This window comes from Osmerus eperlanus, chromosome 25, assembly GCF_963692335.1.
Source record: "Osmerus eperlanus chromosome 25, fOsmEpe2.1, whole genome shotgun sequence".
In the NCBI taxonomy this organism is placed as follows: domain Eukaryota; kingdom Metazoa; phylum Chordata; class Actinopteri; order Osmeriformes; family Osmeridae; genus Osmerus; species Osmerus eperlanus.
The window spans coordinates 4,114,447-4,141,099 of NC_085042.1; the positions used below are offsets into that span (position 1 = coordinate 4,114,447).

Consider the following 26,653-nt stretch of genomic DNA (forward strand, 5'->3'; position numbering starts at 1 on the left):
CAATGGAAGATATTGAACCCCTAAAATAGAATTTTTCCAGCATATATTTTTCATCTGCATTGAACACCATAACAGATTATCCTTGATTATCTGTTGTAATTACTATATGTACTGCTTGTACATTGCTTTGTTTATATGTATTTACATATCTCAAATTACTATTTTATTGTTTTCAGTTTGTTCTTACCTCATCTGACATGAGTGTGGCAATGGCTCTCCCGATCTCATGATATGACTTTGCTTTCCCTTTGGGTCCAAGAAGGATGAACAAAAACCTGCGGAGAAAAGAGTTTGTTTGCTATTTAAATGAAAAGATGTATTTGTAATATCTGAAATAATCATATTACATTCATTCAGCATCAAAATTTCAAATAGTTGTCTTCCTTATCACAATGACGGTATTTATTGCAAGTTCTGACATCGCTGTTTGCAATAGATAACACTGTTGAGGGGATTATTATGATATACTCAAAGTCAAATTAAAAAACCTTATTGAAAAAGATTTGGGGGTTTGTGCAAATGTAAAACCGGTACATAATAGATAGAACCAGGTATGGAATCCTGGATTCCTCGACAGTGAGCCACTACCTGGTGGGAACAGGGACCTCTGTCAGGGCACCCAGCATCACAGCCTGCTGCAGACGCACAAACGCCACGAACGGGGCATCCAGGAAGTCCACCTCCCCCACTAACACGTTTGAGGCCTCCGCGTCTCTGGGCAACTTCTTCATGAACTTGTTCCTCAACTGAAAACACAAAAGAGGATAGCCTGAACCAACTTTCACACCAGCATGGGCCCCTGTTAGAATTAGACAAGCAACATAAAGTAGGACGGAATTGTATTAAATGTCAACTGGTCGTCTTCAATTCTCTTACCAAAGAAAGACTGAGAAAAGCAGGTAAGTGATTTGGTGACTAGATAGTAAAAGCTGTATATGTTGCAATAACCGGCCTAGTCCGACATATGACCACACATTGTTCAGTGAGACCAACAACTGGTTTAATCAGCAGGACATTCGAATCCTGGGACAATCTCTCAAAGGAGCTTGTGGTAGACTTTTCCAATTAAACTTTACATCCTGTGGCAGGTTGACAATCTACTTCAGACAGATGAGCATTTCCACCTATATCAAGGACTTAACAAGAACCTGCTGTATGAGTTAATGTATTAATTTAGCAAACACTTTTATCCAAAGCGACGTACGGGGGGGGCAAGGGGGAGGTGTGTGTGTGTGTGCGTGTGTGTGTGTGTATGTGGGAGGGGGGTTGTGGTGGTGAAGGGTTACCTGTGACCTCTAGATTAAAAAAACACTGAGCTATACCCAACAAATGGAAGAAGCAGGAGAGAATTAAACAAATCCAAAAACATTTTTGGGATTTGCTACCTTAATTGACAAAATCCAAATAGAAATGTAAATGAAGTGTGTCTCACTACCATGGCAATGGTACCATGGCTTTACACGATTTTGAATGTATGACAAACATCATACATGTTAAAAGGTCCACCACTGTGTAACTTATTAACAGCACCTGCGTCTAGTGTAACTGGAAAACATTTACCCAGAAGCATGGAGTCATGGATATCCTTAGAAAAGACAAAGAGCTCCATACCGTACTGTTCTCCAATAGATGCAGAAACAGAACAATACAACATTCTACGTTTGTACACTAAACTCTGAAATTGTTTTTAAGCAAACACAATTAAAGTCACTCATCTTTTTATGTTTCCCAAGAAACTGTTTCTACTACGAGTACATTATATAATTTGCACTGTTCCGGTAAAATATACAATCCATGTCGAAAGTTGAATTACTGATGACATTTTAAGATACCCCCCCCAAGAGTCATAGGTCATACCCCCTACCCTACTGCCTGTGTGAACACAAGATTAGGAGGAAAACTGGCATTCTTGCTCATTTGGGGATGTCGTACATTTTGGAATCTGACTTTTAGCCACAGTTTACCAGTTTAGCCACATTAAAATTGGGATCCTCCTTGTCAAACCAGAAAGTGCTGCTCTGCCCACAACCTTTATGCATCTCATTCCTGTCTCCATGATGTACATTTTGTACAGATGTACAGTTTTTTTTACAACTTAGTGTAAAGCTGTATAAGTAAATACTTAGTTTATACTTAAATTTAGTTTAATTAGTTTATACTTATATTTACTTTAAGTAAATACTTAAAGTTTCGGCATATGTCATTTATTTATAATTCAATTAAAGAACATATTCAATTAAATGTGCTGCTCAGAATGCCATACCAATTCCGGTAAATTTCAAATGGTGCGTAATTGCAGATTAAATACCAGGGGCGTCGTTAGACCCTTTTTACTGGGGCACGTGCCCCAGTATAAATCTGCTGTGCCCCAGTAAAATCTAAAGTTTGAGTTTTAACAATGTACTTCATCAGTCAGTGCATTAATTTAGATTGATAATCCTGGAAAAAATAAACGCAGTATCCCAATCAACACTTCAAAGCAGTTTAACCGAAAAGACAAACCGATGCACGCAGAATTCCATGTTAGCGCACTCTTCTGAGCTTGCCAAATAGCCACTGCAGTCCAGTGGTCGGACTCGGCACACAAGTCAGAATTGAGGTAGGCTAAGAAAACATTACAAAACTAAAGAAAGTTTATAAATAATATGCCTACCGATCATCTTATTTTGACTAAAACATAAAAACAATATTACATGAAGCTCAAATGAATGCAAAAAAATGTGTGCGCTCGCATTAACTATTGATGTCCCTGCCAAAGCTGATATCAACTTGCGTCCTTGAACTGTTGTATAGTGGATTAAGCAAGGGGAGTTTCTATAGCCGAGTAGTGCGTTGTGCGCAGCACGCTTGGAAAAAAAAAGGGATATGAATAGGGGCCGGTGCCCCAGTAGAGTTTTATGTCTAACAACACCCCTGATAAATACCAGGATACCAAGAATCACTGTCTGATTAATTCTGCCTTGTCCATTTTTTTTTTCTTAATTTTTAGGAGTTGGTAAAAAAAAACTAAAACGTTTACAACTGTTCTGGTGAGCTATGCAAGTACAAGGTCAGACTGACGGGCCTGCCCAAATAGTTTTTTAAATTTCTTTCTTTGCTCAACATGATTTCTTAAGATGGCCATAATACCCAATAAAGTGTCATTGAGCTCTAATGCCAATATGATGTAATGGGGGTCTGAAGGGCATCTCAATGACCAAGATGAAAACAATGTTGGTTAAAAGGAATGTATTGGAAAGTTATTGCATAGTAAAATAATACATCTGACTTCGGAATCAGGCTCTGTTGTTATACTTGAGGATTACAGGATGTTCATCAGCTCTTCTTAGGGATCCCTGTGATTCGATTTTAAAATCCAACTAGAGCCAGTCTTGAAAACAACCGTGAGAGAGCCATGAAAGTTAATTAATTGATTGAGAGCCAAGTTGTATAATTGACACTCCATGTTGTACGAAGCTAACCCACAGAAGCCGACCTGACCTACAGATGACCTGGCATGGATTGTGATACATAATACCCAAGTTCAATGTTTCAACTAAACAAAAAAGTATTCTTGAGAGTGAGAGGAGACACAGTCAATTTGAATGGTGCCGAAAATGTTCCTTAGAAAAGTGGAGAAGGGTGAGAAATCAAACCTATTAAAACGACATCATATTCATCTCAGTGGGGAAAAAAAATATATTTTCTGTATTCCAACCCAAATTGAGATCAAATTTTAAATAATCTTTGAACAAATTAAGGACCCTAGTGCCTGTGCTGTTGATGCAGCCTGTAAAGATGTCACTCAGTTGATTTGGTGACACAGACACACACAGACACACACACACACAGACTCCTGGAATTATAGATTCCAGGAGTGCTGTGCCCATGATGCAGCCGCTGACGTCGGTTAGATGATTTACCGTCAGCTTAATCGGTTTGTGCACGTTTGCGTGACGCAGGCAGCGGTTTTGCATCAGTAAACACATTAATTCCCTAACATAACAAAATTCACTTAACTTTAATGAAAAAGTATCAACCTTATATTGTCTTGCTGTTAGCTAGCCATCGTTACAACCTCAAAGAAACCCTGTTGAAAGAAGCTGATCAAAAAATGATGCCAGCAGTCTGCTCATCTGGCTGGATCTGTGTAATAGTGATACCAAAATTAGCTTCCAAGTGAGGTATGCCCAAAAAACTGCCTATAAAGTCTCCTTGTCTTTCATGAGTTTGTCTTAGAAAGCTTTTTTTTAAAAGCTTTTCAAAGTTTGGATGAACATACAGTGCACGGTTCTCAAGATAATCTTGCCACAAAAAACTTGAACACACAGACAGTGATTCCTGGCATTATAGTGTGCTGATACAGAAGAGCATGGACCAGCAAATCCAACCATACCTGGTCATGGATTATAGAGGCCCTCTGTGAGAGCACCCTTGCCGAGTAAGATAGACTAGCAACAACTGTTAACTGTGACTGTGTGGTGTTACTGAATCACTACTGAAGCAGAATAATAGACAAACTATCTTTCCGGTGTGTCCCATTGAGGCCAAAAGTCCTGCTTCCTTTAAAGTCTGCTAATTGACTAACAATACCACAGTTGGGACAGTCTTGTAGGCTAATTCACAGCACTTCCACATAACTCTCAAGGACACTTTCCCTCTATACAATGAAAACCCTTGTTTTGAGTGAGTAAAGTCCATAGAAGTGTCCCTTGGAAAATAAAACCTGGCTCTCCTTTATCTGATCCTTTATCTGATCTCCTGAAAAGATAAACGACACAGGGCAAGTGAACCATCAGGTGGACTGGAAAGTGACTTGGCCTTGATGGTACAGTAAGTATAATGATTAAACTGAGCTAGGTTGGACTGGACTAATCTAGGAGGGATTGGCATGTGGTGTACTTTAGTCATGGTTCTAAAATGTACAAGTAGGTTAAATCAGTGATTTCAGAGGCTGAACATAGGATCACAATTGACATTGCATGGTGAAGAGTTTGTCGATATATACAGAGTTTACAATAAATATACATTCTTCGTACAGGGCCATTTTTACAGTTCACTGCATGTTAACTCTTATTTGAAACCAGGTCTAATTTATTTTTTAGGTTTGAGGCTTTTTTGGGGGAGGTGGGGGTTGTGAAATTGTACACTGTTTGAAAACAATTATTCGGAAATGGTGTACCATTTTCAAAAAACACAGTAAACAGGAAATTGCGATGAAATAGGATTGACCTCACAAATTACTCTTCATTCAAACATCTGTTGTTTGTGAGACCAACAGGGGAACAAACACTCACCTGATCCTTCTCAGGCTTGTCAGAGATGTCATTCAAGCTGCTGGAGGTCATGTTCCGATGGGAGGGCGTAGGACTACCTGGTAAAAGACAGTCTTGAGTGGTTAATTTGACAGTTAATTTCTCCACTATGAAAAGAGGCCTGAATGGAAAGAAAGACGGCCGATTCTACAGAAAAGACAGTAGCCCAGTTTATCACTCATGCATGCAGAAAATATAGAACAGACAGAGAATGGAGTTACGTAGGGTGAAAAGAACAAGCCTCTCAAAGTTAATTGGACCAAGCTAAAGGATATAACAACCCTGGTAAAACTTGACTTTAAATAGAGGTCTTCATAAGCATTCATAACACCTTTAAATGCATATAATTATACTTCATAACTACAATCATGGCACATTTATCCATCCAATTTAATTTGATTTAAAAACAAAAGGGATTTTATGATATTGATTTGTATATACACACATGAAACTTTTGATTTTGAAATCTGAAGCAATCCGAAAGTGTCATGTATTATTCCACATCTATGACAGCACCAAAATGGCTATAACATGTAAAGGTGTCATGCATGCAGTAACAACATTATGAAGATTCTATGAATAATCTACAACATGTTGTATATTTCCTGTGTTACCCTTGTGGGTAGGTGAAGAGATAATATTTCTAGTAACTGAATATCCATCCAGTAAGAGAACCTTTTGTAAATTTATAACAAAGGCTGAACTGTTCAAATGAAATGAGCTGAATTGTGACAATTACTCCTCAGACTACAGAATGTTTTCTAATCAAAATAAGCACTTTTAATATGCAGTAATGTGCTGAGAGAAATTCATCGTATAGTATTGTTATAAACTTTGTTGGGTCCATGTGTTAGTAAAACGCACATTTTCTTTCACTCCAATTTACACCCAAAAGGTTTACCTAAAGCACATTTAAAACACTAAGCCTTTACAGCCAAAGAGATTAACACTTTCCTGAGTAGGATGTCAAGATACATGGTCACAGACACTTGTAACAGGGCCAAACACAAGAACATGCAGTTAGTAGATGACTTCGAGTATAATTTTGAGGAAAAGGGACTGTTAGAAAATATTGGACCGGTAATCCTGGTGCCACTGTAGCATCTGAAATTACGTAGGAGTAATGACTTGAGTGTCAGTTTGATGCAGCCAGTAGAAAAGTGCCATGCCTAAACATTGGAAAGACAATGGATAAAAAAATACTCCCCCCCCATTAACGAAGTGTGTATCTATATTTGTGTGCAGCATAGACAATTTGTATACACGCTTAATGTTCAGCCAGCAGGCCAAGTTTAAATCTGTATGGCTTTCTTCTATGACAGACTTTGATTCTGAGACCATTTCTTCAAGGCCAAAGAAAATGCTCAAATATTTTTACAAAAAGAAAGACCTCAATTCTAGACTCACTGCACATAGAAACCTAGACACTGAAATACAACTTGTATATTAAAAATACAAATACAAATTTCGCTATTCTGTATTCTACATGACAGTGGCATGGCTCCTAAGTGGAGTGATGCCCATCGACAATAGTGTGCTAGCTATACCCAAAGTGGTACTGAAACTATTTACAGCACTATTTATATATTTGTCTCATGCAGTTTTGTAAAGTTATCAAAAAGACAACAAGCTTTAAGTAACAGAAGCAGTGGTTTAGACCCTTCCAGAAGCAGGAGGTGAGTTAGGAACAGAGAAAAGGAGGGAAGAAAGACCAGTGGATAGAATCTAGTTTAGAGAACTTGTTAACCACAGCAAGACATTGGAAAAACATGAGTATATATTTTTAGGAGTTAGATGTTTTGAGAAGGAAGAGACGGATCTACCGAACAAGGCAATCTACAAGATGATTTTATTTATAGAAAATGTGATGCATGGTGTTCTACTGAATATGTAATGAAGGTAATCTGAGGTAACTGTAATAATTAGCTTTGAAGAGTGGAAATATAATGAATCACTATCATAAAATATGATTCAATAAAATTTTAGAACCCTTTGAACACCACTACAGTATGATCAGCGATACAAATAGCTAACCTTTATGTGGTCATTAATGTCACTGGTAATAAATAACCAATCATCTTTTAGTGATCCAAGTGATCAATAAAACCAAGTGATGAACAATCAGTAAAAGAGTAATAAAATTACATTTCATTTGCACATTTTCTGAATATGAATCAAGGCCTGGATTTCCAATAAAAATATATGAATTTGTAACTTCATATCAAACAAATGATAATCATTACTGTTACTTGCTTAAGGGGTCATTTAAGAAATAAGAATGCAAATCTAAAAACCACTGCCTGGTTGAACAGTGGTGGAGTCTCAATCTAAAATGATGGAAGAAAGTGAAATCTTTGGCTACTCCCCATTCGGCTGCATTCGTGGAAATGTAAAGCTAGGTGTTAGGATGGGTTAATACTTTTGGAAGACCTAATTTATGTTACTGGGAATGATGTGATTGTCTGTCATGGTTTTATTGTTAGAGCGTTCATTAGTGTTCGTGTTAGTGCACAATTGAATTCTCTATTCAGGATAGAAAATTAGATAACGTGATAGATAGAGGAATGTGTTAGCATAGCTTTTACCCTTTCTAATTGAGGCCCTATGTCTTGTCTACAACCTTCTTATGACATAGCATTAATTTTCCGTTCTAAAATAACCACTCACAGACAAATGACTCTCAGTTAATCGCTGGATATGTGTAGGGCAACCAGCAACAACCAGTTTTTCCCTCCAAACGTCTTCAGTACCATTATGGTACTATTGGGTACCATTGCGATGCTACCCAATAGCATTGGCGTCTTCCAATTCTCTATGTTTATCACTCTTTACCCACAGAACAATGTAAAGAAAACATTACCCCAAAAACCCAAAACATTATAAATAGCTGTGTAGCCTATTAAAAAGGTTGGTCAAAAAGACTGCACCGAACTGGCACCGGTATTACCATTATCCATGTTGGAAAACAGCCTACTTGCACTGGACACCGTCTTTCCGATGTCAGCCAGCGAGCGTAGATTTGACTTCTTGGTCTGGTGGCGGTGCTTGCGGAGCAACGTGTAAACCACCTTGTCCTTCAGGTCTGCATTCAGTAGCCCGCTCTCAATCTGACTGTTGGTGATCATCTCTATACACGGAGAAGAGAGGAAAGGAGAGAGATCAGGGGAAATAGTGAATGAGGTCAAATGTAGGATCCTGTAAAAAGGGGAATGATAGGACTTACAGTTAATGACAGTCTACTCACAGTACATGGGTTTCTTAAAATAGCCTTTGGGCAATTTTGTTCTAAGGTGAGATTTTTGGAGAAGGTTTGATGCATCTAAACTGTACCAATTACCACCAACAGGTAGGCTACAGTGTACTCACCTTATTAGGCAGGGTAGCCAAATGAGTGTATCTACGTATATTCACATGGTTTGTTTTTGTGCATTTTAATTGTCTTTATGCTTTTCTTTCTTAGACCATTGTCATGCTTTTCAATGATTTGTGCGTGCGCCTATGCATAATTGCTGCGAGATAGTAAATTCTATTCCCGTCAAAGGGCCATTATCTAACTTGAATCTATATTCTTCAGTAATCACGCAGACGAAGTTCGACGACACAAAACCAGAAATCATTATGTCACCCACATTGAGGCTGAGGTTCTGGCGCAGCGTGCGAGCCTGTGGGCCACACCGTAAGAGAGGGCTCAAACAAAGACTCTATTTTTCAAAAGAGGGTCAACGGCCTGTGCGCGAGATTAGGGGTCCCCGGGGGCTCTGTCTGAATGGTACGGCCACTAATGGCCCATCATTCAAGTCACTTGGCCTCCGAGCATGGACCGACTCAACTCAACCGAGCACCAGCGATTACGTCGCATTAGTCATCTCAAAGTGATATGTCTTCCTCCTCTGGTCCTGTGTGCGGGCCAGTGGTGGAGTTGTTTCGAAATGGGGGGGAAGGACAGGGAGTCAGTTTGACATGGTGTCACGTCAATTTTCTCACAGCTAAACGCTTCCTAGCCTTGACAGTCCACTTTAACCTTGCTTGCGAGATAACCTACAGTGGTGGAGTGCAAAGTCTATTTACGGTCAAATTCAACGTGCTTATGAATCATTATTGATTATCTTTCATTCAATTTATGTTTGTATTTGAACTTTTCTTATTTTTTTTATGGTACATGGGGTCCAAAGTCACCATGCTGGGAGGCGCCTTTGAAACAGCTGAAACAACCACTGCTTTAAAAAAAAGAAAAATTCTGGTGAGGAATCCCAGCTCACAAAACGAACAGCAGCTCCTAGCTCCTTACCTTAGGCTTTTAAGCCCTCTCATTGATAAAGTAACTGAATATGCCTGGTATTAGAGGAGAGTGTGGCCCCAAATTGAACTACAGAGATATGTGTCAGAGTGGGATGCATCTCTAGTCGAAAACAAAGGCAGACACTGACAGCTCATTGTTCATGCAGCCTTTAGCTATGGCTTCAAGCATGCATTGGGAGTCTATACACAGAATCTTTTAAAAATAAATGTAAGGGGAGTAGGTCATTTTGTTTGGAGCATATCACCCCAACAAGAGGCCTGCAGCGAATTGCAAACTGCAATCAATCAAGCCTTCTGATCATTCCCCCCAGTGCTTGATTACCATTAACTGGGTGAGGGAAGGGGGGCACCTTTGTTCTGCCCAGTAAAAACCTGTTGATCAGCCAGGGCCACACCCTGCCATGGAGGAGCTCACTTCAAAAACATTTGATAACAATTGTGTCGCCTTATCTTTCAATAACAGCCACTTGATAAGCTGACACATGCATGCCATATAACATCTACTACAAGTTTTTGCTCGATATTTATAGGGGATATGCACATGTGAAGATCGCAGTTTGAATCAAATCCTATTAGAAAATTCCCTTTTATATTCAGATGACTGGTGATGGTAAATGGTGCAGAGCAGAGCATGTCCCCTGCGCAACACGATTAGGGAACACTCCGGACCTTCAGGAGATCACTGAGGGGGTCATGGTCCAGTCATTAGGGCCATGTGAAAGGAACCAAGCCAAGCAGTGTGCCAAGCACACTGCTTGGCATTTCTGACGTGTGATAACAGACTCCGGGCTGTTTACTTACCTACAACCTGAGGTAGAGTGGAAGCTTCTAGATCCAGCATTATGGTGCCTTTCTCTATACAAGTCCTCAGCTCAAACAAGCTGTGTAAGGACAACGTGGCCACATGTGGTTTACTCCAGCGCTCGCCACCCTTCTCCACTTTCTCTTCAAATTTGATCCACCTAGAAAAAGAAAATAATAAATAATGACATTAATATGAATTGACAGGACACTTGAAAATAGTTTCTCACCACTTTTAGGTGAACATCAGGATAGCATGCATGGATGCATAGGAAATGTATACAATTCTATGATACATGTAATGACATAGCTTTTATTCAAATATATGTTTACAATGAATCCCCCCCCCCCCCCCCATTTGTTTTTGTAGTAGACGATGTTTGTGAGGTAAATTTGCAAGAATTATTTGGGACCAACCTGTAGGTTTAAACCTTTAGAGTGAGCTCATTGCATTGTTTGTTGTGATACATTTATGATCCCTCACTCATTTGGAGCCAAAAGATCAAAAGTGTCAAGTTAATACAGTAACAAAAATCCTTGTTTAAATGGCTAAATGGGAACCACAGTCACTGGTTCTGGGAAGAGTTAATTAACCTCCCTCCCCTGAAACTGACAGCATTTCTGTATCTATGACAACGAGCTGGCAGGCCTAAACATTATGCTTATCTACCAAAAGGAACTTGTGCAATATGAAGATCATTAATCGATTCATATAAAACATGAGGCCATAATGTTATCCCTTCTCTGGATTTTGTTTAAAAAACTGAAATGACAGGTTTCAAAGGAAGATACTAAAATAAATCTTCTTTAAAAGTGTGAAATAATCATTTTCACGGTCAATACAATTATTATTTTTAAAATCCCATGACATTTCAAAACAGGAAATCCATTAGTTTGTAAAAGCAAAGGTTAAGACATCAGGATTTGCCCTTGAGTACGGCTAACATCACAGCCTGTTTTGACATTTTGGATTCCAAGTCCCTTTGGCCAAGGGCCAAGTATTAGGGAGTATTTTTCATTCAGAACATGTCCAGGGCTCCTGCAAGTTCATTGTATTTTTCTGCCGAGTAAATCTATCTTGGCCTTCTGGAATGCAGTAAATGGTTAATTATTCAGAAAAGTGGACTAAGAGAGGTGGTTTACTTAGCAAAATATTAAAAAGAATCAAACCTTGGAGAGGTTCTCCTTGTTACTGAGGATACAGAGTACTCCTGAATAAGCTCTGCCTGTCACCAACCAGTGAACAGGCTATTACCATATGAACTTATGAACCTCTTTCAAGGACACTCACCAAAAAGCATTTATCTAGAAATTGCAAACAGTCAAACATGCTATTGAACGCCATTGTAGCAAACAAGTTCTGACATATTTATATTTAGTCATTTAGCAGACGCTCTTATCCAGAGCGACTTACAGTAAGTACAGGGACATTCCCCACGAGGCAAGTAGGGTGAAGTGCCTTTCCCAAGGACACAATGTCATTTGACACAGCCGGGAATCGAACTGGCAACCTTCAGATAACTGGCCCGATTCCCTAACCGCTCAGCCACCTGACTCCCTCTGACATGTCAATATTTTTTTTTTCAGAAATGTACATCATGCTTGTCAACCTTTTTCGGATCAATCAATGAATGCATGTTTACTGTATGCACCTCCCCACCAGTAAATTCCTTGTTGTGTAAAGTGCTTTTGGCGATTCAAACGTATTCTGATTCTGAAGACAGGTGAGTCAATGCATCTTTCTTTGAGTGTCCATCAGGTCACATTGCAGTTCCGCTATATTTCAATCCAATTCATATTAAAAGCCTCTCGAGCCTCTTACCTGGCCGTTTCCTTCCACTCCATCTCCTGCCCATCCACAGACAGCAGCTCGTCCAGCTCCGTGAACAGCTGGGGAGACGCCGGGCCGTCGTCATCTTCCCCCAGCATGAACCGGATCCTCTCGGCCGCCGGCGAGACTGGAGAGAGAGGGAAAATGCTGCGGTTCACGGACGTGGACTGCTGAGAGTCGGGCCTGAGTTTGGGCTTTCCGTCCTCCCCCCCAAAGCCGTTCATCTTTTCCTCAGGAGCCGGCGGAGGCGGCTGGATTTGGACCAGCAGCTCCTCGTGCCTCTCCTCTGAGCCGTGTTCCTTCTCCTCTTGGTTGTTGTTGTTAGACATCTCGAGATCTTTGTGACAGCCCCTACCATAACACTCTCAAGCGAAAGTAGAAGAAAATAAGTCCCAATCAGGTGAAGGAAGGGCGGTAGCTCCACAAGCCCACCTGAGCCTGCTAGAAGTTGAAAATGATGTCTGTCCTTGGCCCCCAACTTTAACAGAATGAGCCCCAGGTAGTGGGGGCTGAGGGGGTCCCCCAATGACAGTGTCCCCAGAGCCGCTTCCATGGCCAAAACAGCACTCTTTGCCATTGGTCCTTTGGCTTGGCACGCAGCCCTATGGTGCCCCCCTCATTAACAGTTAGGAAATGGTTCACAAAGTGCCCAACTCTTTACAAGAAAGCTTTTGCTTTCATTCCCCTTGTCTTTCAATTTGAATATTTAGTCAAGCCCCAGTGCTCTTGTAAAAAATCGACCAGAAGGAGTTCCAAAAGATTGATATTGAATACATCCTATATGAAAACACCTCCTACAAATGATTGTGGACTCCAAAGACAAGAGGGTGACTCGAGTAACACTGATCATAAAGAGATTTGCCTGATTCATATAATTATCATTGGAAAAGCACTGTTCCACATTAGACTAGGAGGCCAACATGGCGATGATTGTGTTGGTATGAACTTTCTACAACAAGTTAAAATGAGAAAATAATTATTTTGATTGAAACGCGTCACTTTCTTTGACACCTTTGTTTTTTCTAAAACAAATTTGGTTCTGTCGACATGAACCTACAGTTCAAAGAAGATTCAACACAAAACAGTACCATACTGGAAAGGCACAAAGACACTATTGTGCTAGACAATCCCAACAGATTTTCACTTCTACCACAGTTATTTGTGCATATCAATTAAACAGGTTCATGACACAACTGTCCAACTGTCCTAGGCCAATGAATTAGATTCCTGCACGCCACTGTCCTATTTTCAGCTAATCACCCATGACAACGCTAATGTCATTGGAACTTGCGGTGTCATATCAATCAAAAGATATGCGTGGTACTGGGGCACCAGATAAGTGCACTGGATCAAGTAGCATGCAAACCATGGCTGCATTCTTTAGTTTGATCCATTTACTGTGCAGTTTTCACGTACGTTTACTCAAATGTAACATTTCAAATCATAGAAAATGTTACATATTTGAAAGCATGGACTGGGATTTTATCAACAATTTTATTTAACTGTCAGTAAGTGAGCACTACTGAAAATACTGTCATAAGACAGGATGGGCCAGGTAAAAAATAGGACCTCTTACATTTACATTTACATTTAGTCATTTAGCAGACGCTCTTATCCAGAGCGACTTACAGTAAGTACAGGGACATTCCCCCCGAGGCATGTAGGGTGAAGTGCCTTGCCCAAGGACACAACGTCAATTGACACGGCCGGGAATCGAACTGGCAACCTTCAGATTACTAGCCCGACTCCCTCACCGCTCAGCCATCTGACTCCTCCCACCTCTTCCATTCAGCATGTACTGTAAGATGGAAGAAGGAGGATCCACAGCCCACTCAAACCAACTTCCATCTGGGGACAAGCAGAGCTATGCTTAGGAAACCATATCGTCTCCCGGTTGCTAAGAGAGGATCGAGAGAGGGGGACGGGGGGAGGCAAGGGGGTGGGGGGGTGAGGAAGGGTGAAGCTCAGAGAAAGTGAAGAAAGAGAGAGAGAACAAGCACGAAAAAAAAGGAGGGAAATGGAAATGAAAATCCATCGTTCAAGCGCGTTTTCAAAGCTCTGTGTGCCGTAGCCAAGAGCCAACAGCAGTTACAATGGGGACTTTGTCCCAGCAGTGGAGGCTCATGGGAAAGGAGAAAAGGAAAGAATGCCTGCTGTCCCGGAGAGCGCATAGTGGACTGCCACTCCAGGACCGGTTTAGTCCCGTACTTCACATGCATCCCACACAAAAATACCTCGATATCCATGCTTGCTTTGAAATGTCTGAGACAACTTGAGACTTTGCTCACCGCAAATTCACTGTACACGACTGTGCGTGGCAATATGAGGGAGCAGCAGCAGCATCTGATGAGAAGACTAGGACTGAGAGGATTTGTTCAGAACCCTACTCAAACATCACAATGGTTGACTTTTAGTATTCATAGCAGTGAGCCACACTATTGGACACAAATGGTAGGGTTGAAAGCAGAAGAATGGGCAAGGACCATTCTTCAAGTGCACAATATTCATGCCAGTGCAGTGAGTCTTTCTATTCAGTTATGATCATTTTTCGTGATGAAAAAAAGACTTCTCAGGAATTATTAGCAGTGTCCAATCGAGATCATTAAAAGAAAATCTTTACACATGCAATTCATTTAGTATACAACTTCATAAAATCTCAACAGAGTGAATTCCAACACAGTAGTGATACTTTCTGCTATTTCTGCTATTATCTGAGCAGTCCCCATCTTGAATAACCAACATGCTTGTGCCAAGTAGTGGGAGTCAGGTGGCTGAGCAGTTAGGGAATCGGGCTAGTAATGAGGTTGCCGGTTCGATTCCCCGCAGGAATGTCCCTGTACTTACTGTAAGTCGCTCTGGATAAGAGCGTCTGCTAAATGACTAAATGTAAAAGAGGCAAAAGCATACCCGGATTCAAGCATGCGTCAACTTAAACAAAGATCACCTTTGCAGATGACATCACAGTGGGTGTGAAACTAGTTTGGTCCTGGCAATTATAACACAAACAACCGAAATGTTGATGTTGCAGACAAGTGTTAACATCAACCCAGGAGCATTTCTAGATTAGAGGCCAACCTTCATGGCTCAGGGCTGGCTGGCGTTCTGCGGAAGGCCTTGCAGAAGCCGCACTATCACACGTATGGTGGCAGGAAGCCTGCTGAGGCAGTGAATTGCATAATCAAGACGGTGCATTAGGTTCACCACAACTCCAAAGGCAACTTGAAACAGATAGGATAAATCGACGCAACCACATCACTAAAGCCAATTGAACCATGTTACTTGATCATTTAATTCCCATTTTTATATGCTTTCAAACACTGTAATACATGTGTATACATGTTAGAATATTTCAATCAGTTCGGACTGAGGGGTTATTTATGGGAAGTTTATTGGAGGGATATTGCACTTTGTATTGCACTTTTTATGTCAAACTATGCAGTGTTTGAATGCTCTAAACAGAATTTCGTTGTTTTCTATGACAATGACAAATAAATATATTGAATTGAATTGACTGTTTGAGTGTGGTCCATACTGTAGACAAGTATTGTGAATGTAGATGCTTTCATCACTTCATTGCTCTCTTACCCCACTTATTTTCTCTGTAATGTCGACTAATCACAGGAGGTTGGTGGAGCAGAGAAGGAGGTTAGATGGACTAATTATAGCTTTGTGGGGGAGTAAAGTGAGTTGGTGGGGTGGGGGGAACTATCAGCCTTAGACAGGATTAGTGAGGGTTCCCCGCACGACCGGAAGGATAGGCATCGCTTCAGGGGCCAGAGGATTGCCTTTGATACCGTTTTACACAGTCGATAGAATGGGTGTGTGGAGGGGGGTAATCTGGTATAAATCCAGGACAAGATCTTGATCCCATGCTTTTCATTATTTAGTTTTCGTTATATTGTAAGAATTACTGAAGTTCATTTGCCGAATTGGGATACTAAGATTGAAATCGAATCGCACTAGTCATTTCAAATGGGAACATATTGTACGGTAAAGTGGTACAATATAAGGGGTGAATAATTTAGCTCTTGGATGAAATGTTATTTCATGTGGCATATTTTCTCGAATCCTTGATGAATTCCTACAATTATTGTGAACGTATTAGCCAATTTCTTTTTAAAGTAGCAGCCTTAAAGCTAATTATTTAGCCTAAATGATTCAACTTCTCTCTTTCTTTTGTCAATTCTACCAGCACAACGAGGAAAGAAACCCTGTCGCATCCAAACAGAAGGATAATCTTCACAATCTTCTTTTGGGGAATATAGAGCAAATTAATTAATTAATTTGGGGTCATGACTATTGGTCATTCAAATGAAGTGGGATCGAACAGCGTTACAATCGAGGCACATTAGTGGGCAGGAGGCCGGTCCATGTAGTCTGACAGTGTCCATCTGAGCAAACAGGAGGATTCCAACGGATCAGTCAGTCCCCCCGGTGAAGCCATATTTCCACCCATATGGAGGGAGGGGGGGGAGGGATGGAGGGCGTGAGGGACAGATGAGTTAAAGGGCAGCATCACGTGTCTTTCTACTGTCTCACATCGCAGCTGGACTCTCTTCTGACACCACTAATCACAGCTTGCTGGTCTTTCCTCTTTATTGTTTGAGGGACTTTTTTTTTTCTTCGATGTCTGTGATTTTATTGTTCTGCAGGCGTTATCAACAATATCATGTCAGATAGGGGACCTCCCAAACTGTCTACAAAAGAACGTCCATGAAAAACAGCCCCATGTTGCTTTTACAGTACATCTGTATTGCCTGTAAAGAAAGTGCCGCAGCAACATGTCTCTTCCTTTGAACATGACACAGCTGAATCTACCTTTATTCTCTGTTTCCATCACAAGAGGAACCAATGAGAAACCAAGCAGCCTCAAATGATTCAATTTTGTTGCAGTGATTTATAAAAATGGAAATGAACATTACTTCAACCACTACCGTTCAATCCCAACACACTTGTTCTCTTTACTGCAGCATGCAGGCACAGCCATTCAGTCGAAATAGAGTCAGAGAAGTGGTCAAAGCCAGGGGGCGGGGGGGGGGGGGGATTTTGCCCGTGAAAGACCAACCCGGCCTCGCGAATAACAAGAGGACAGCCAGGGCTGGTAATCTGGCCTGACATGGATTCATGTCACAACTTACTGAGTGGTTTGAGGATGCTGTTGCTGGCCTCATCATTGTTTTCCGTGTCGGACTTGTCAGAGGCGTTCTCCGTCAACCTCTCCTTCCTGTCCCTGTGGGTCGCTCTCCGCCTGTGGCGTCTCCGGCGCCGGTAGCTCTTTGGCACATGTACACCAATATACACGGTGTGGTGTCCTGAAAGGAGAAAGAGTGGCAATCCTTTTATCACGACTTGCCATTGTACATCCATTTTGAACAAAGGGTCCATTTTTAACAGACATGACCACATTTGAAGTGAGTCTGCAGTAGTTATGTCGAATATTTATGAAATATATATCCCAGTAGAGAGTATTTATATACCGTGCAAATTCCCTCACAAGTAGATCCGGCCAAGTTTCATCCATAGTTCTTGATGACTCTTACTATCCCACCACACATCATGCGCCCAGATTCATTAAAGGGTTCTGAAACTAGGGGAGTCCATGCTTGTATTGTTTAAATGATATGCTTGTATTATTACTCTGGGAAAGCGGAGAGGAAATTTGGATACAGGAGTTCTCTGGTTATAAAAATGTCCTGAACCCATCCATCTTTATCTATAAATAACTATAAATGTGGGGGTCAGATGGCTGAGCGGTTAGGGAGTCGGGCTATTAATCAGATGGTTGTTGGTTCGATTCCTGGCTACAAATGTCGGGTGTCTCACATGTCTGCTGACATTAGTTTTGTGTGTTTTGTATGAAAGACAGTACATACATATATACTTAAAATAAAACGTGAAACCCAGCATTTGCTTTGTAACGGGATTTGAAAAAAAGATCCAAATACATACAGACTACACTATATGGCTATGGTACGCTACTAATACTGATGATAATAATACCAAGCCCATGAGCTCCTCCTGGTCACCCCCAGCGTTCCTCAACAAAGGCTCAGTTAGATCGCTTTCAAACAGCGTTCATTGAGCATACTGACTGAAACTGTGGCCACACACAGCACATGACAACATGAGGAAGCCACAGAACACAACAAACGCTTATCTTCATCCTCCGAAAACAACGACACTCATTCTTCCGGCACATTCACAATGGGTCGTGTTGTGAGTTGTTTATTCCGACGCCAACTAGTCCTGTATCCTAGAGACAGAGGCTGGAACGTTTTAAGAAAGAGCTTAGACCCTCTGCATAAGATCCCCTGCATCATCTCCCTTAGACGCTCTGCATCCTCTCCCTATCCTAATCTCATAACCTCATATGTCAAGGTCACTTTAGGTCACACTGGATGACCTAAAGTGAAGTGGCATTCCTCAGAAGGCATACACTTCTTTACTCAGCAATAACTGTGATGGAGCCCTATGCAACGTTTGAATTGAGAGGCATGGGGAAGGTAAGTAGCAGGGGACCGGTGAAAGAGAGAGTTAGAATCAAAACAAAGCACTGCACTACATGGTGGGTTTGAGAAAGAGAGAGCGAGAGAGAGAGCGAGAGAGCGAGAGAGCGAGAGAGCGAGAGAGCGAGAGAGCGAGAGAGCGAGAGAGCGAGAGAGAGAGAGAGAGAGAGAGCACAATGAGAGAGCTTGAGGAATAGAAAGAGAACAATGAGAGGAGAGTGATAGAGGAAGTAAAGCTTGAAAGCGAGTCAGAGAGAGAGATAAAGAAAATGAGTAACCGAGTAAAAGGAAGTGATAGATGAGGCAAGAGCAGATGAGGTAAGAGCAGGAAGGAAGAGAGAGAGAAAGAGAGAGAGAAAGAGAGAGAGAAAGAGAGAGAGCGCTGGAAAAGAAGACCTGCACACTGCCAGAGCATCTTTGTATCCAACTTCGCCTTTTCTACGGGTAGAATTTATGTAATTTCTGGATTTTTTCCTAAAAGAACACTCAAAGCTGCATTTTTGGCACCACAACCACCACCAGTAACCAAGCAAAGGCTGCATGGTGTGTCAAGTGCCAGTGCTCCATGACTTACCAACAACAAGCTCATACAAACTCACAGCTGAAAAAAAGTTTGATCTTAGATTCAAGATTGGAACAGAGTAAATATATCCATTTGAAATTAATTGTTAATATTTGTATTGGGCTTTTGGTTTTCCGTCTCCAATTTTATTACCATGAAACTTGATGTTTATTATATTCATTTATAATAATATCATTTATATATTCCCTGTCATAGCTCCGCATCAAAGTATCATGTGTGCTATTTGAACACAAGTAGATTACATTCCGACAGAAGGTTTGGCATTTGGCAGTTATAGATGCACAAATGCAATGAGGGACTGTGACGTCAGTATTCAATACTGAGTAGAGTGGTCTTACCAAAGGACTGGTAACCATACTACAGTATTATAGACTACGATTGTTATATCTGTGTTGTCCAACAGCCCTAAGAGAAGATTAGACAGGTAAACAAAAGGTCACATGATCCGTCCTGCATCTACAACTATTTAGGTGAGCATTTACAGTTAGGTCCATAAATATTTGGACATTGACACAATTTTCATCATTTTGGCTCTGTATACCACCACAATGGATTTGAAATGAAACAATCAAGATGTGCTTTAAGTGCAGACTTTCAGCTTTAATTTCAGGGTATTTACATCCAAATCAGGTGAACGGTGTAGGAATTACAACACATTCTATATGTGCCCCCCCCCCCCTTTTTAAGGGACCAAAAATAATTGGACAAACTAACATAATCATAAATCTAATTGTCACTTTTAATACTTGGTTGCAAATCCTTTGCAGTCAATGACAGCCTGAAGTCTGGAACCCATAGACATCACCAGACGCTGGGTTTCGTCCCTGGTGATGCTCTGCCAGGCCTCTACTGCAACTGTCTTCAGTTCCTGCTTGTTCTTGGGGCATTTTCCCTTCAGTTTCGTCTTTAGCAAGTGAAATGCATGCTCAATTGAATTTAGGTCAGGTGATTGACTTGGCCATTGCAGAACATTCCACTTCTTTGCCTTAAAAAACTCTTTGGTTGCTTTCGCAGTATGCTTCGGGTCATTGTCCATCTGCACTGTGAAGCGCCGTCCTATGAGTTCTGAAGCATTTGGCTGAATCTGAGCAGATAATATTGCCAGAAACACTTCAGAATTCATCCTACTGCTTTTGTCAGCAGTCACATCATCGATAAATACAAGGGAACCAGTTCCATTGGCAGCCATACATGCCCACGCCATAACACTACCTCCACCATGCTTCACTGATGAGGTGGTATGCTTTGGATCATGAGCAGTTCCTTCCCTTCTCCATACTCTTCTCTTCCCATCATTCTGGTACAAGTTGATCTTGGTCTCATCTGTCCATAGGATGTTGTTCCAGAACTGTACAGGGTCTTTTAGATGTTTTTTGGCAAACTCTAATCTGGTCTTCCTGTTTTTGAGACTCACCAATGGTTTACATCTTGTGGTGAACCCTCTGTATTTACTCTGGTGAAGTCTTCTCTTAATTTTTGACTTTGACACAGATACGCCTACCTCCTGGAGAGTGTTCTTGATCTGGCCAACTGTTGTGAAGTGGTTTTTCTTCACCAGGGAAAGAATTCTTCTGTCATCCACCACAGTTGTTTTCCGTGGTCTTCCGGGTCTTTTGGTGTTGCTGAGCTCACCAGTGCGTTCTTTCTTTTTAAGAATGTACCAAACAGTTGATTTGGCCACACCTAATGTTTTTGCTATCTCTCTGATAGGTTTGTTTTGATTTTTCAGCCTAACGATGGCTTGCTTCACTGATGATGACAGCTCTTTGGACTTCATATTGAGAGTTGACAGCAACAGATTCCAAACACAAATACCATACTTGAAATGAACTCTAGACCTTTTATCTGCTCCTTGTCAATGAAATAACGAACTCCCATGAGGGAATAACATACACCTGGCCATGGAACAGCTGAGCAGCCAATTGTCCAATTACTTTTGGTCCCTTAAAAAGGGGGGGGCCACAAATCAAATGTGTTGTAATTCCTACACCGTTCACCAGATTTGGATGTAAATACCCTGAAATTAAAGCTGAAAGTCTGCACTTAAAGCACATCTTGATTGTTTAATTTCAAATCCATTGTGGTGGTATACGAGCCAAAATGATGAAAATTGTGTCAATGTCCAAATATTTATGGACCTAACTGTAAGTGATGAAAAAACACTCCTTAGTAGTATCCTTAGTAGTTATCCTTCTAGAAACTGCTGAACTGCTCAATGACAGGTATGTAGACTATGTAGCAAATGTTTCACTTCTACAGAATGATTCTTCAAACTAAATAATAATTACCTCCCAACTCCTTTCAGGGGGAAGTTTACTTCCACTAAAGTAAGTTGTATTGTCCCTTATGTCTTGTCAGACAGTTCTTAGTAGTTTTTATATACTTTTTCGATACAAACGACTGCCATTTGATGTAAACAATTGTAAGTGGTGTGACTTTCTGAGCGATATAGAACCAAACTGGTCTTACCTTCCACTTCCTCATCGTCGCAGACATGTTTGACGAAAGACGCCCCCCGGTCCAACACCGCCTCGTCCTCCATCCTGTAGTAGTAGAAGAAGAAGAAAGACTGCTCACACTTTTCCTCCAGCGACAGCGTGGAGCCGTAGAACTTGGGCTCGTTCACTTGGAGCGTGTTAGGACTGGGAGTGAGCCTGGTGCTGCTGGAAGCGTCCATTTCGCTGCCTGTCCAAGACTCATGTACAGAATTTCCTTCTCCCTGCACCCCAAACTAGAAAAAGTGATGTCTTCTGTGCTGGTGGCTGTGTGCTCTTGGGCAGCCCAAGATCTGCGGAAGGCTTCCGTCCTTGAAAAGGGCAGTGTAGCGGGATAGGCAGGTACACACTAATGTAGGTAATCCATCCAAAGAGGGGGCAGGGAAGGCTAGATTGGCCAGCTTCGAGTCTAATTCAGGGTGACTACCATGGAAGTGACAGCTTGTGGTCATGCACAGGATCTTATTTTGGGTCAGTGAGCAACGGTGCACACAGTGTTTGGGTACAGTAGTCACCGTCTGATTCGGTGTCAGTTGAACTTCTGTTCTGATAATTGCTCACAGACATACACACAGACGTAATGAATCTCATCCTCATTCCTCACCCCTCCCCCGTCGCCCAAACCCTTCCTTCCGAACCGAGCAGGACATCAAGTCTGTCTTGCACTCATCCGCCCTTAAAGGATTAGCCCAGCTTTACTTTAATGACATCATACTAGCACATAATAGCCCTTGGTGTGTAAGCCTCAACCATGGCCCTGGATGTCTCTAAAGCGTAGTGGAGACAAATGTGCAAAACTAGCTAAATATTAAAAACCCTGCTTAGCAAACATTCATTTGAAGACCATGTTAAGTTTTTGCTATACATTTGATAGTTATCCCAGTAGAAGGTATTTTTCATCATACAAAACTGCAAAAAAAAAGGCTTTTTTATTCATTACATTTACATTTAGTCATTTAGCAGACGCTCTTATCCAGAGCGACTTACAGTAAGTACAGGGACATTCCCCCGAGGCAAGTAGGGTGAAGTGCCTTGCCCAAGGACACAACGTCATTTGACACGGCCAGCGACCTTCTGATTACTAGTCCGATTCTCTAACCGCTCAGCCACCTGACTCCCTATTCAACACCTATTCAAACCTATTCAAATTTATTATTCAAATTATTCAAATTATTCAAAACCTATTCAAACCTATTCAAATTTGCTGCATTGGACTAAAACAGCAGGTTTTCTGGAGTTATAACACTTCACCATCTGCCAGATGGACAAATCTGGGCCTGACGATTGCCATGAGGACATTACATGCCCGATTGCATAGTACCAACCATGTCATGTAATGTACAGTTTAGTGAAGGAGTATTGACATTGGGCTAGGCCACGTCTTTCCGGTGCATAACATCTGAATGCTCAAACTACATTCTAAACCAGACTTCAGCTCTTGAAACTTTGTGGCAAACCCTGACCCCGTACAAACATGGTTTGTTGAGATGAAAGTGGAAGAACGTGACTGGCTTCAGAGGGCCCTGACCTCCACCTCATCAAACACCTTTGGTGGGAATTCTAAACACGAGCCAACCTCACTCATGCTCTTGTGATTGAAGGGAAGCCAAGCCCTGCATCAAGGCTCCAACATCTTCTGGAAAGCTTTCCTGGAAGAGTGGAGGCAGCTGCAGAGGCTATGTGGGGACCCACACCATGTGAATATCCATTATTTTGGAAAGAGATATTCAACAAACAGACAACAAGAGTCTGCAAACTGAACACGTGTCCACATACTGTATTTAGGATCCACTTATGTGACGTCAATGTGCCTGCTAGTTCAAGAAATGAGAGTCAACACGAGGGTAGAAATAACGATGCATCGTGTGTCATTGAACAGCTCGTCACGATCACTTCCTCCTTCGCTTGACCAATCCGGGGTTCGATCTTGGCTCCTCCGAGTCATGCACGCAACTGACCACCTGGCACGAAAGCTAGCAGTTCATTGGTGCAGGTGGGCTGTGATTATACTGAGGAGTGAGTTTAACCAACATAGCACCTCCCCATAAACTCACACTTACACACTACACCACCTCAACTACATTTACATTTAGTCATTTAGCAGACGCTCTTATCCAGAGCGACTTACAGTACAGGGACATTCCTCGAGGCAAGTAGGGTGAAGTGCCATGCCCAAGGACACAACATCATTTTGCACGGCCGGAATTGAACCGGAAACCTACTGATTAATAGCCCGATTCCCTAACCGCTCAGCCATCTGACTCTCCTAGTCAAGCTAGTCAAGCTGTGTGCCCAACTGTGTATACCATCTATGCCACCAAAAAGCTTGCAGTATGATGTAACTCGCCAGTGGACGGTATTTATACTGAGTTTAATCAATACAACTCAGTTCCACCTGTATTGTTAAATAACCATGTTCTGCTATATCAGGTTTTAGTTGAGGGCTGAGTTGACTTGTCAACCATTTAACAATATTATGGATATGCAGACAGAAATAAAGTTAAATCGGTGATGTTGTCTCATTAAAAAAATATACGTTTTTAAAAGATAGGCCTCCATGTCAGAGAGACAGACCCTTTTTGATGGGTGTTCCATGAAGGTCATGGGACGTTTCAGTGTTCTCTACAGCAGAGGCCACAGAGAAAAAGAAACTGACCAAGTTTCATTCTGCTGGATGAAAGGACAGGCGCTGGTGTTGGCACACACACTGAATAAGTGATTTGAGAACGGGTTTATTTTTGGTCAAAAGCATACATGAAAAATTAGATATTTCATTGTTGCCATTAGAAATCATTAGGCCGACATTGTCCTCCATGTTCCAGCTTTCAATGAAAATGATATCCAATTGAATGTTTATAATTTTTAGGACAATTTCCATTCTATATATTTTGTAACTACTGCTTCATTACATTTCCAGACACATTGATTCACATGTCATAAACCAGATGAATTACTTTGAAACTGACATCACATATAATCTGTACACCACCACAGACCAATAAAAAGAATTCAGTGATAACTATTGAAGATTCTTCAATAAAACTAACCAGCACATTACACAAGATGTGAGGTATTTTTTGTTATTGTATATTTGGTGCACTATTTTGCTGTGCTAACATTAGACAGCAAATAAAATTACATATTGGAGGGGGGGGGGCATTCTTTTCATATGCAAATGTAAAAGGTATCAAACTTTTCTCTATTAACAGGTTTGTCAAATATGGATACAGCTTGATTTAAACGTTGAATGGAAGGGTTAGACTACCTGTTCTCTGGATTTACTGATGCCTCCCTTCAAGTCCCCTAGTGCTTGTCAACTGTCTATTCATTAAACCGAAGGCTTCTTACTCTTTTGCCACCTATGGAACAAACATTGAAATAACAAGCTGACACATTTAAATGCCTTATTTTGCAAATAAGCCTACACCTTTTCAAGTCTATTCCTTGACATGTTGCAGATTACTCCAGAAAAATTACCTGAATCCTAACGCTTTACCTTTTTTCTTGTTTGAAATTAGTTGAGATGTTTTCAAAGCAGATTTATCTGAATTTGTTCGGCAGAACTTGACACCATTACGTTTGTCCAACGTTTACTCAAAGTCAACATATGATAAAGTATTACAGTTACAGATTATATAACATTGATTGTCGGTGAAGGATGGCGAAAACGCATTCTTCAAATTGTAGACAGTAACGTAACTGACAGTGGGGGAAAGTAAAGGGAACCTTTTATGCTTTACCATTATTGGACATCCAGTGGTATCTACAATGTTAAATCCTTTCATTTAATGTATGTATCCGTTTTAGTCCTAGTTATTTTTTTAGAATGTAGCCTAATTAAGGAATGTAGTAAGTCCTGACAACTAATAATCACTCGGTTATAGTATGGAAGCTGGTGTCTTGAACAGGCATAGACATAGAGCAACTGGATCTAACATTGCCGATGAGAGCATCCTTCAATCCTGTAGTGAAGACTATAGCTGATGGATGTGCCTAGTAAGGAATCGCACATTCTATTCATGCAACATCCATATAATTAGCAGCGTGATACAAATTAATGACACGTTCAAAATGTATTTTATCCTTGCACACTGATGACTATCGAAACTAAAGATAATTTATCCGATGCTGTGTATGACAATTAATGACGCCAATTATGAATGGGAATCCAAATGGGGCTGAATTGTCTTTCCTAATAATCCACTTTGGAGCACAACTATGAATTACACAAAAGACAGCTGTATAGCATGATAATATTAAAGTCTTACTTTTTGGCGGCACTCATCTCAAGTTGTCTTTGATAAGATATCCACACAATCCGGAGTTCAAGAAGTTACAGCTGGCGCGCGTTGATGCGTCTCCTGAATGAGATACATTTTAGAACGCAGCGTTAAACTGGTTGAAAACATTTCCAAGTTGGTTAGAGCCACACAACAATCATTAAAACTTTGGGGCTGCCACAACTTCTCTGAATAGACTACAGGTTTCTCCTTTGCATCCTACTGGAAGTCGGACTAGATTCAATCTCAGCGCATAGGACGGACTAAATAGTGACGCTACATACCTGAAATGAGTTCTTTGGCTACTGTCTCTCACCCTGTCGACAGAATGTATACCTGGTCAATAAACTGAAAGCTGCAACTTGACCCTTAAGAGTCGCACTTATCTGGGGAAGAACCATCCCACTGTCAACGTCACACCTCAAGTGGGAGGTCAAAGCGTTGAGACCATTTTTACCAAATGCAGGCATCCATCCAAGCCTAACAAAAATTTGTATTGTATCCATTTGTGTCAAGAATAGACAAAATAGGTAGACTAGTGGAGGAAATTACCTAAAATTCCAT

The 26,653-nt window shown here is 41.1% G+C and overlaps 1 protein-coding gene across 3 annotated transcripts in view; it reads right to left on the reverse strand.

Moving 5' to 3' along the window:
• slc4a4a (solute carrier family 4 member 4a) overlaps positions 1 to 26,407 on the reverse strand; it is a 40,791-nt gene extending 14,384 nt beyond the window's left edge. For 2 of the 3 annotated variants that reach the window (XM_062451182.1, XM_062451184.1), the window contains exons 1-10: positions 26,374 to 26,407; positions 26,078 to 26,170; positions 21,784 to 21,857; positions 17,364 to 17,537; positions 12,217 to 12,352; positions 10,395 to 10,555; positions 8,269 to 8,421; positions 5,277 to 5,353; positions 589 to 746; positions 188 to 275 (exon numbers count right to left, since the gene is read on the reverse strand). In XM_062451182.1, the coding sequence (XP_062307166.1) occupies positions 188 to 275; positions 589 to 746; positions 5,277 to 5,353; positions 8,269 to 8,421; positions 10,395 to 10,555; positions 12,217 to 12,352; positions 17,364 to 17,537; positions 21,784 to 21,857; positions 26,078 to 26,094 (1,038 nt within the window). In that variant the 5' untranslated portion in view covers positions 26,095 to 26,170; positions 26,374 to 26,407. Of the gene's footprint in view, positions 1 to 187; positions 276 to 588; positions 747 to 5,276; positions 5,354 to 8,241; positions 8,422 to 10,394; positions 10,556 to 12,216; positions 12,353 to 17,363; positions 17,538 to 21,783; positions 21,858 to 26,077; positions 26,171 to 26,373 lie in introns of all 3 variants that reach the window. The other variant, XM_062451183.1, reaches the window with a different exon arrangement.
• Positions 26,408 to 26,653: the final 246 nt, after the last annotated feature.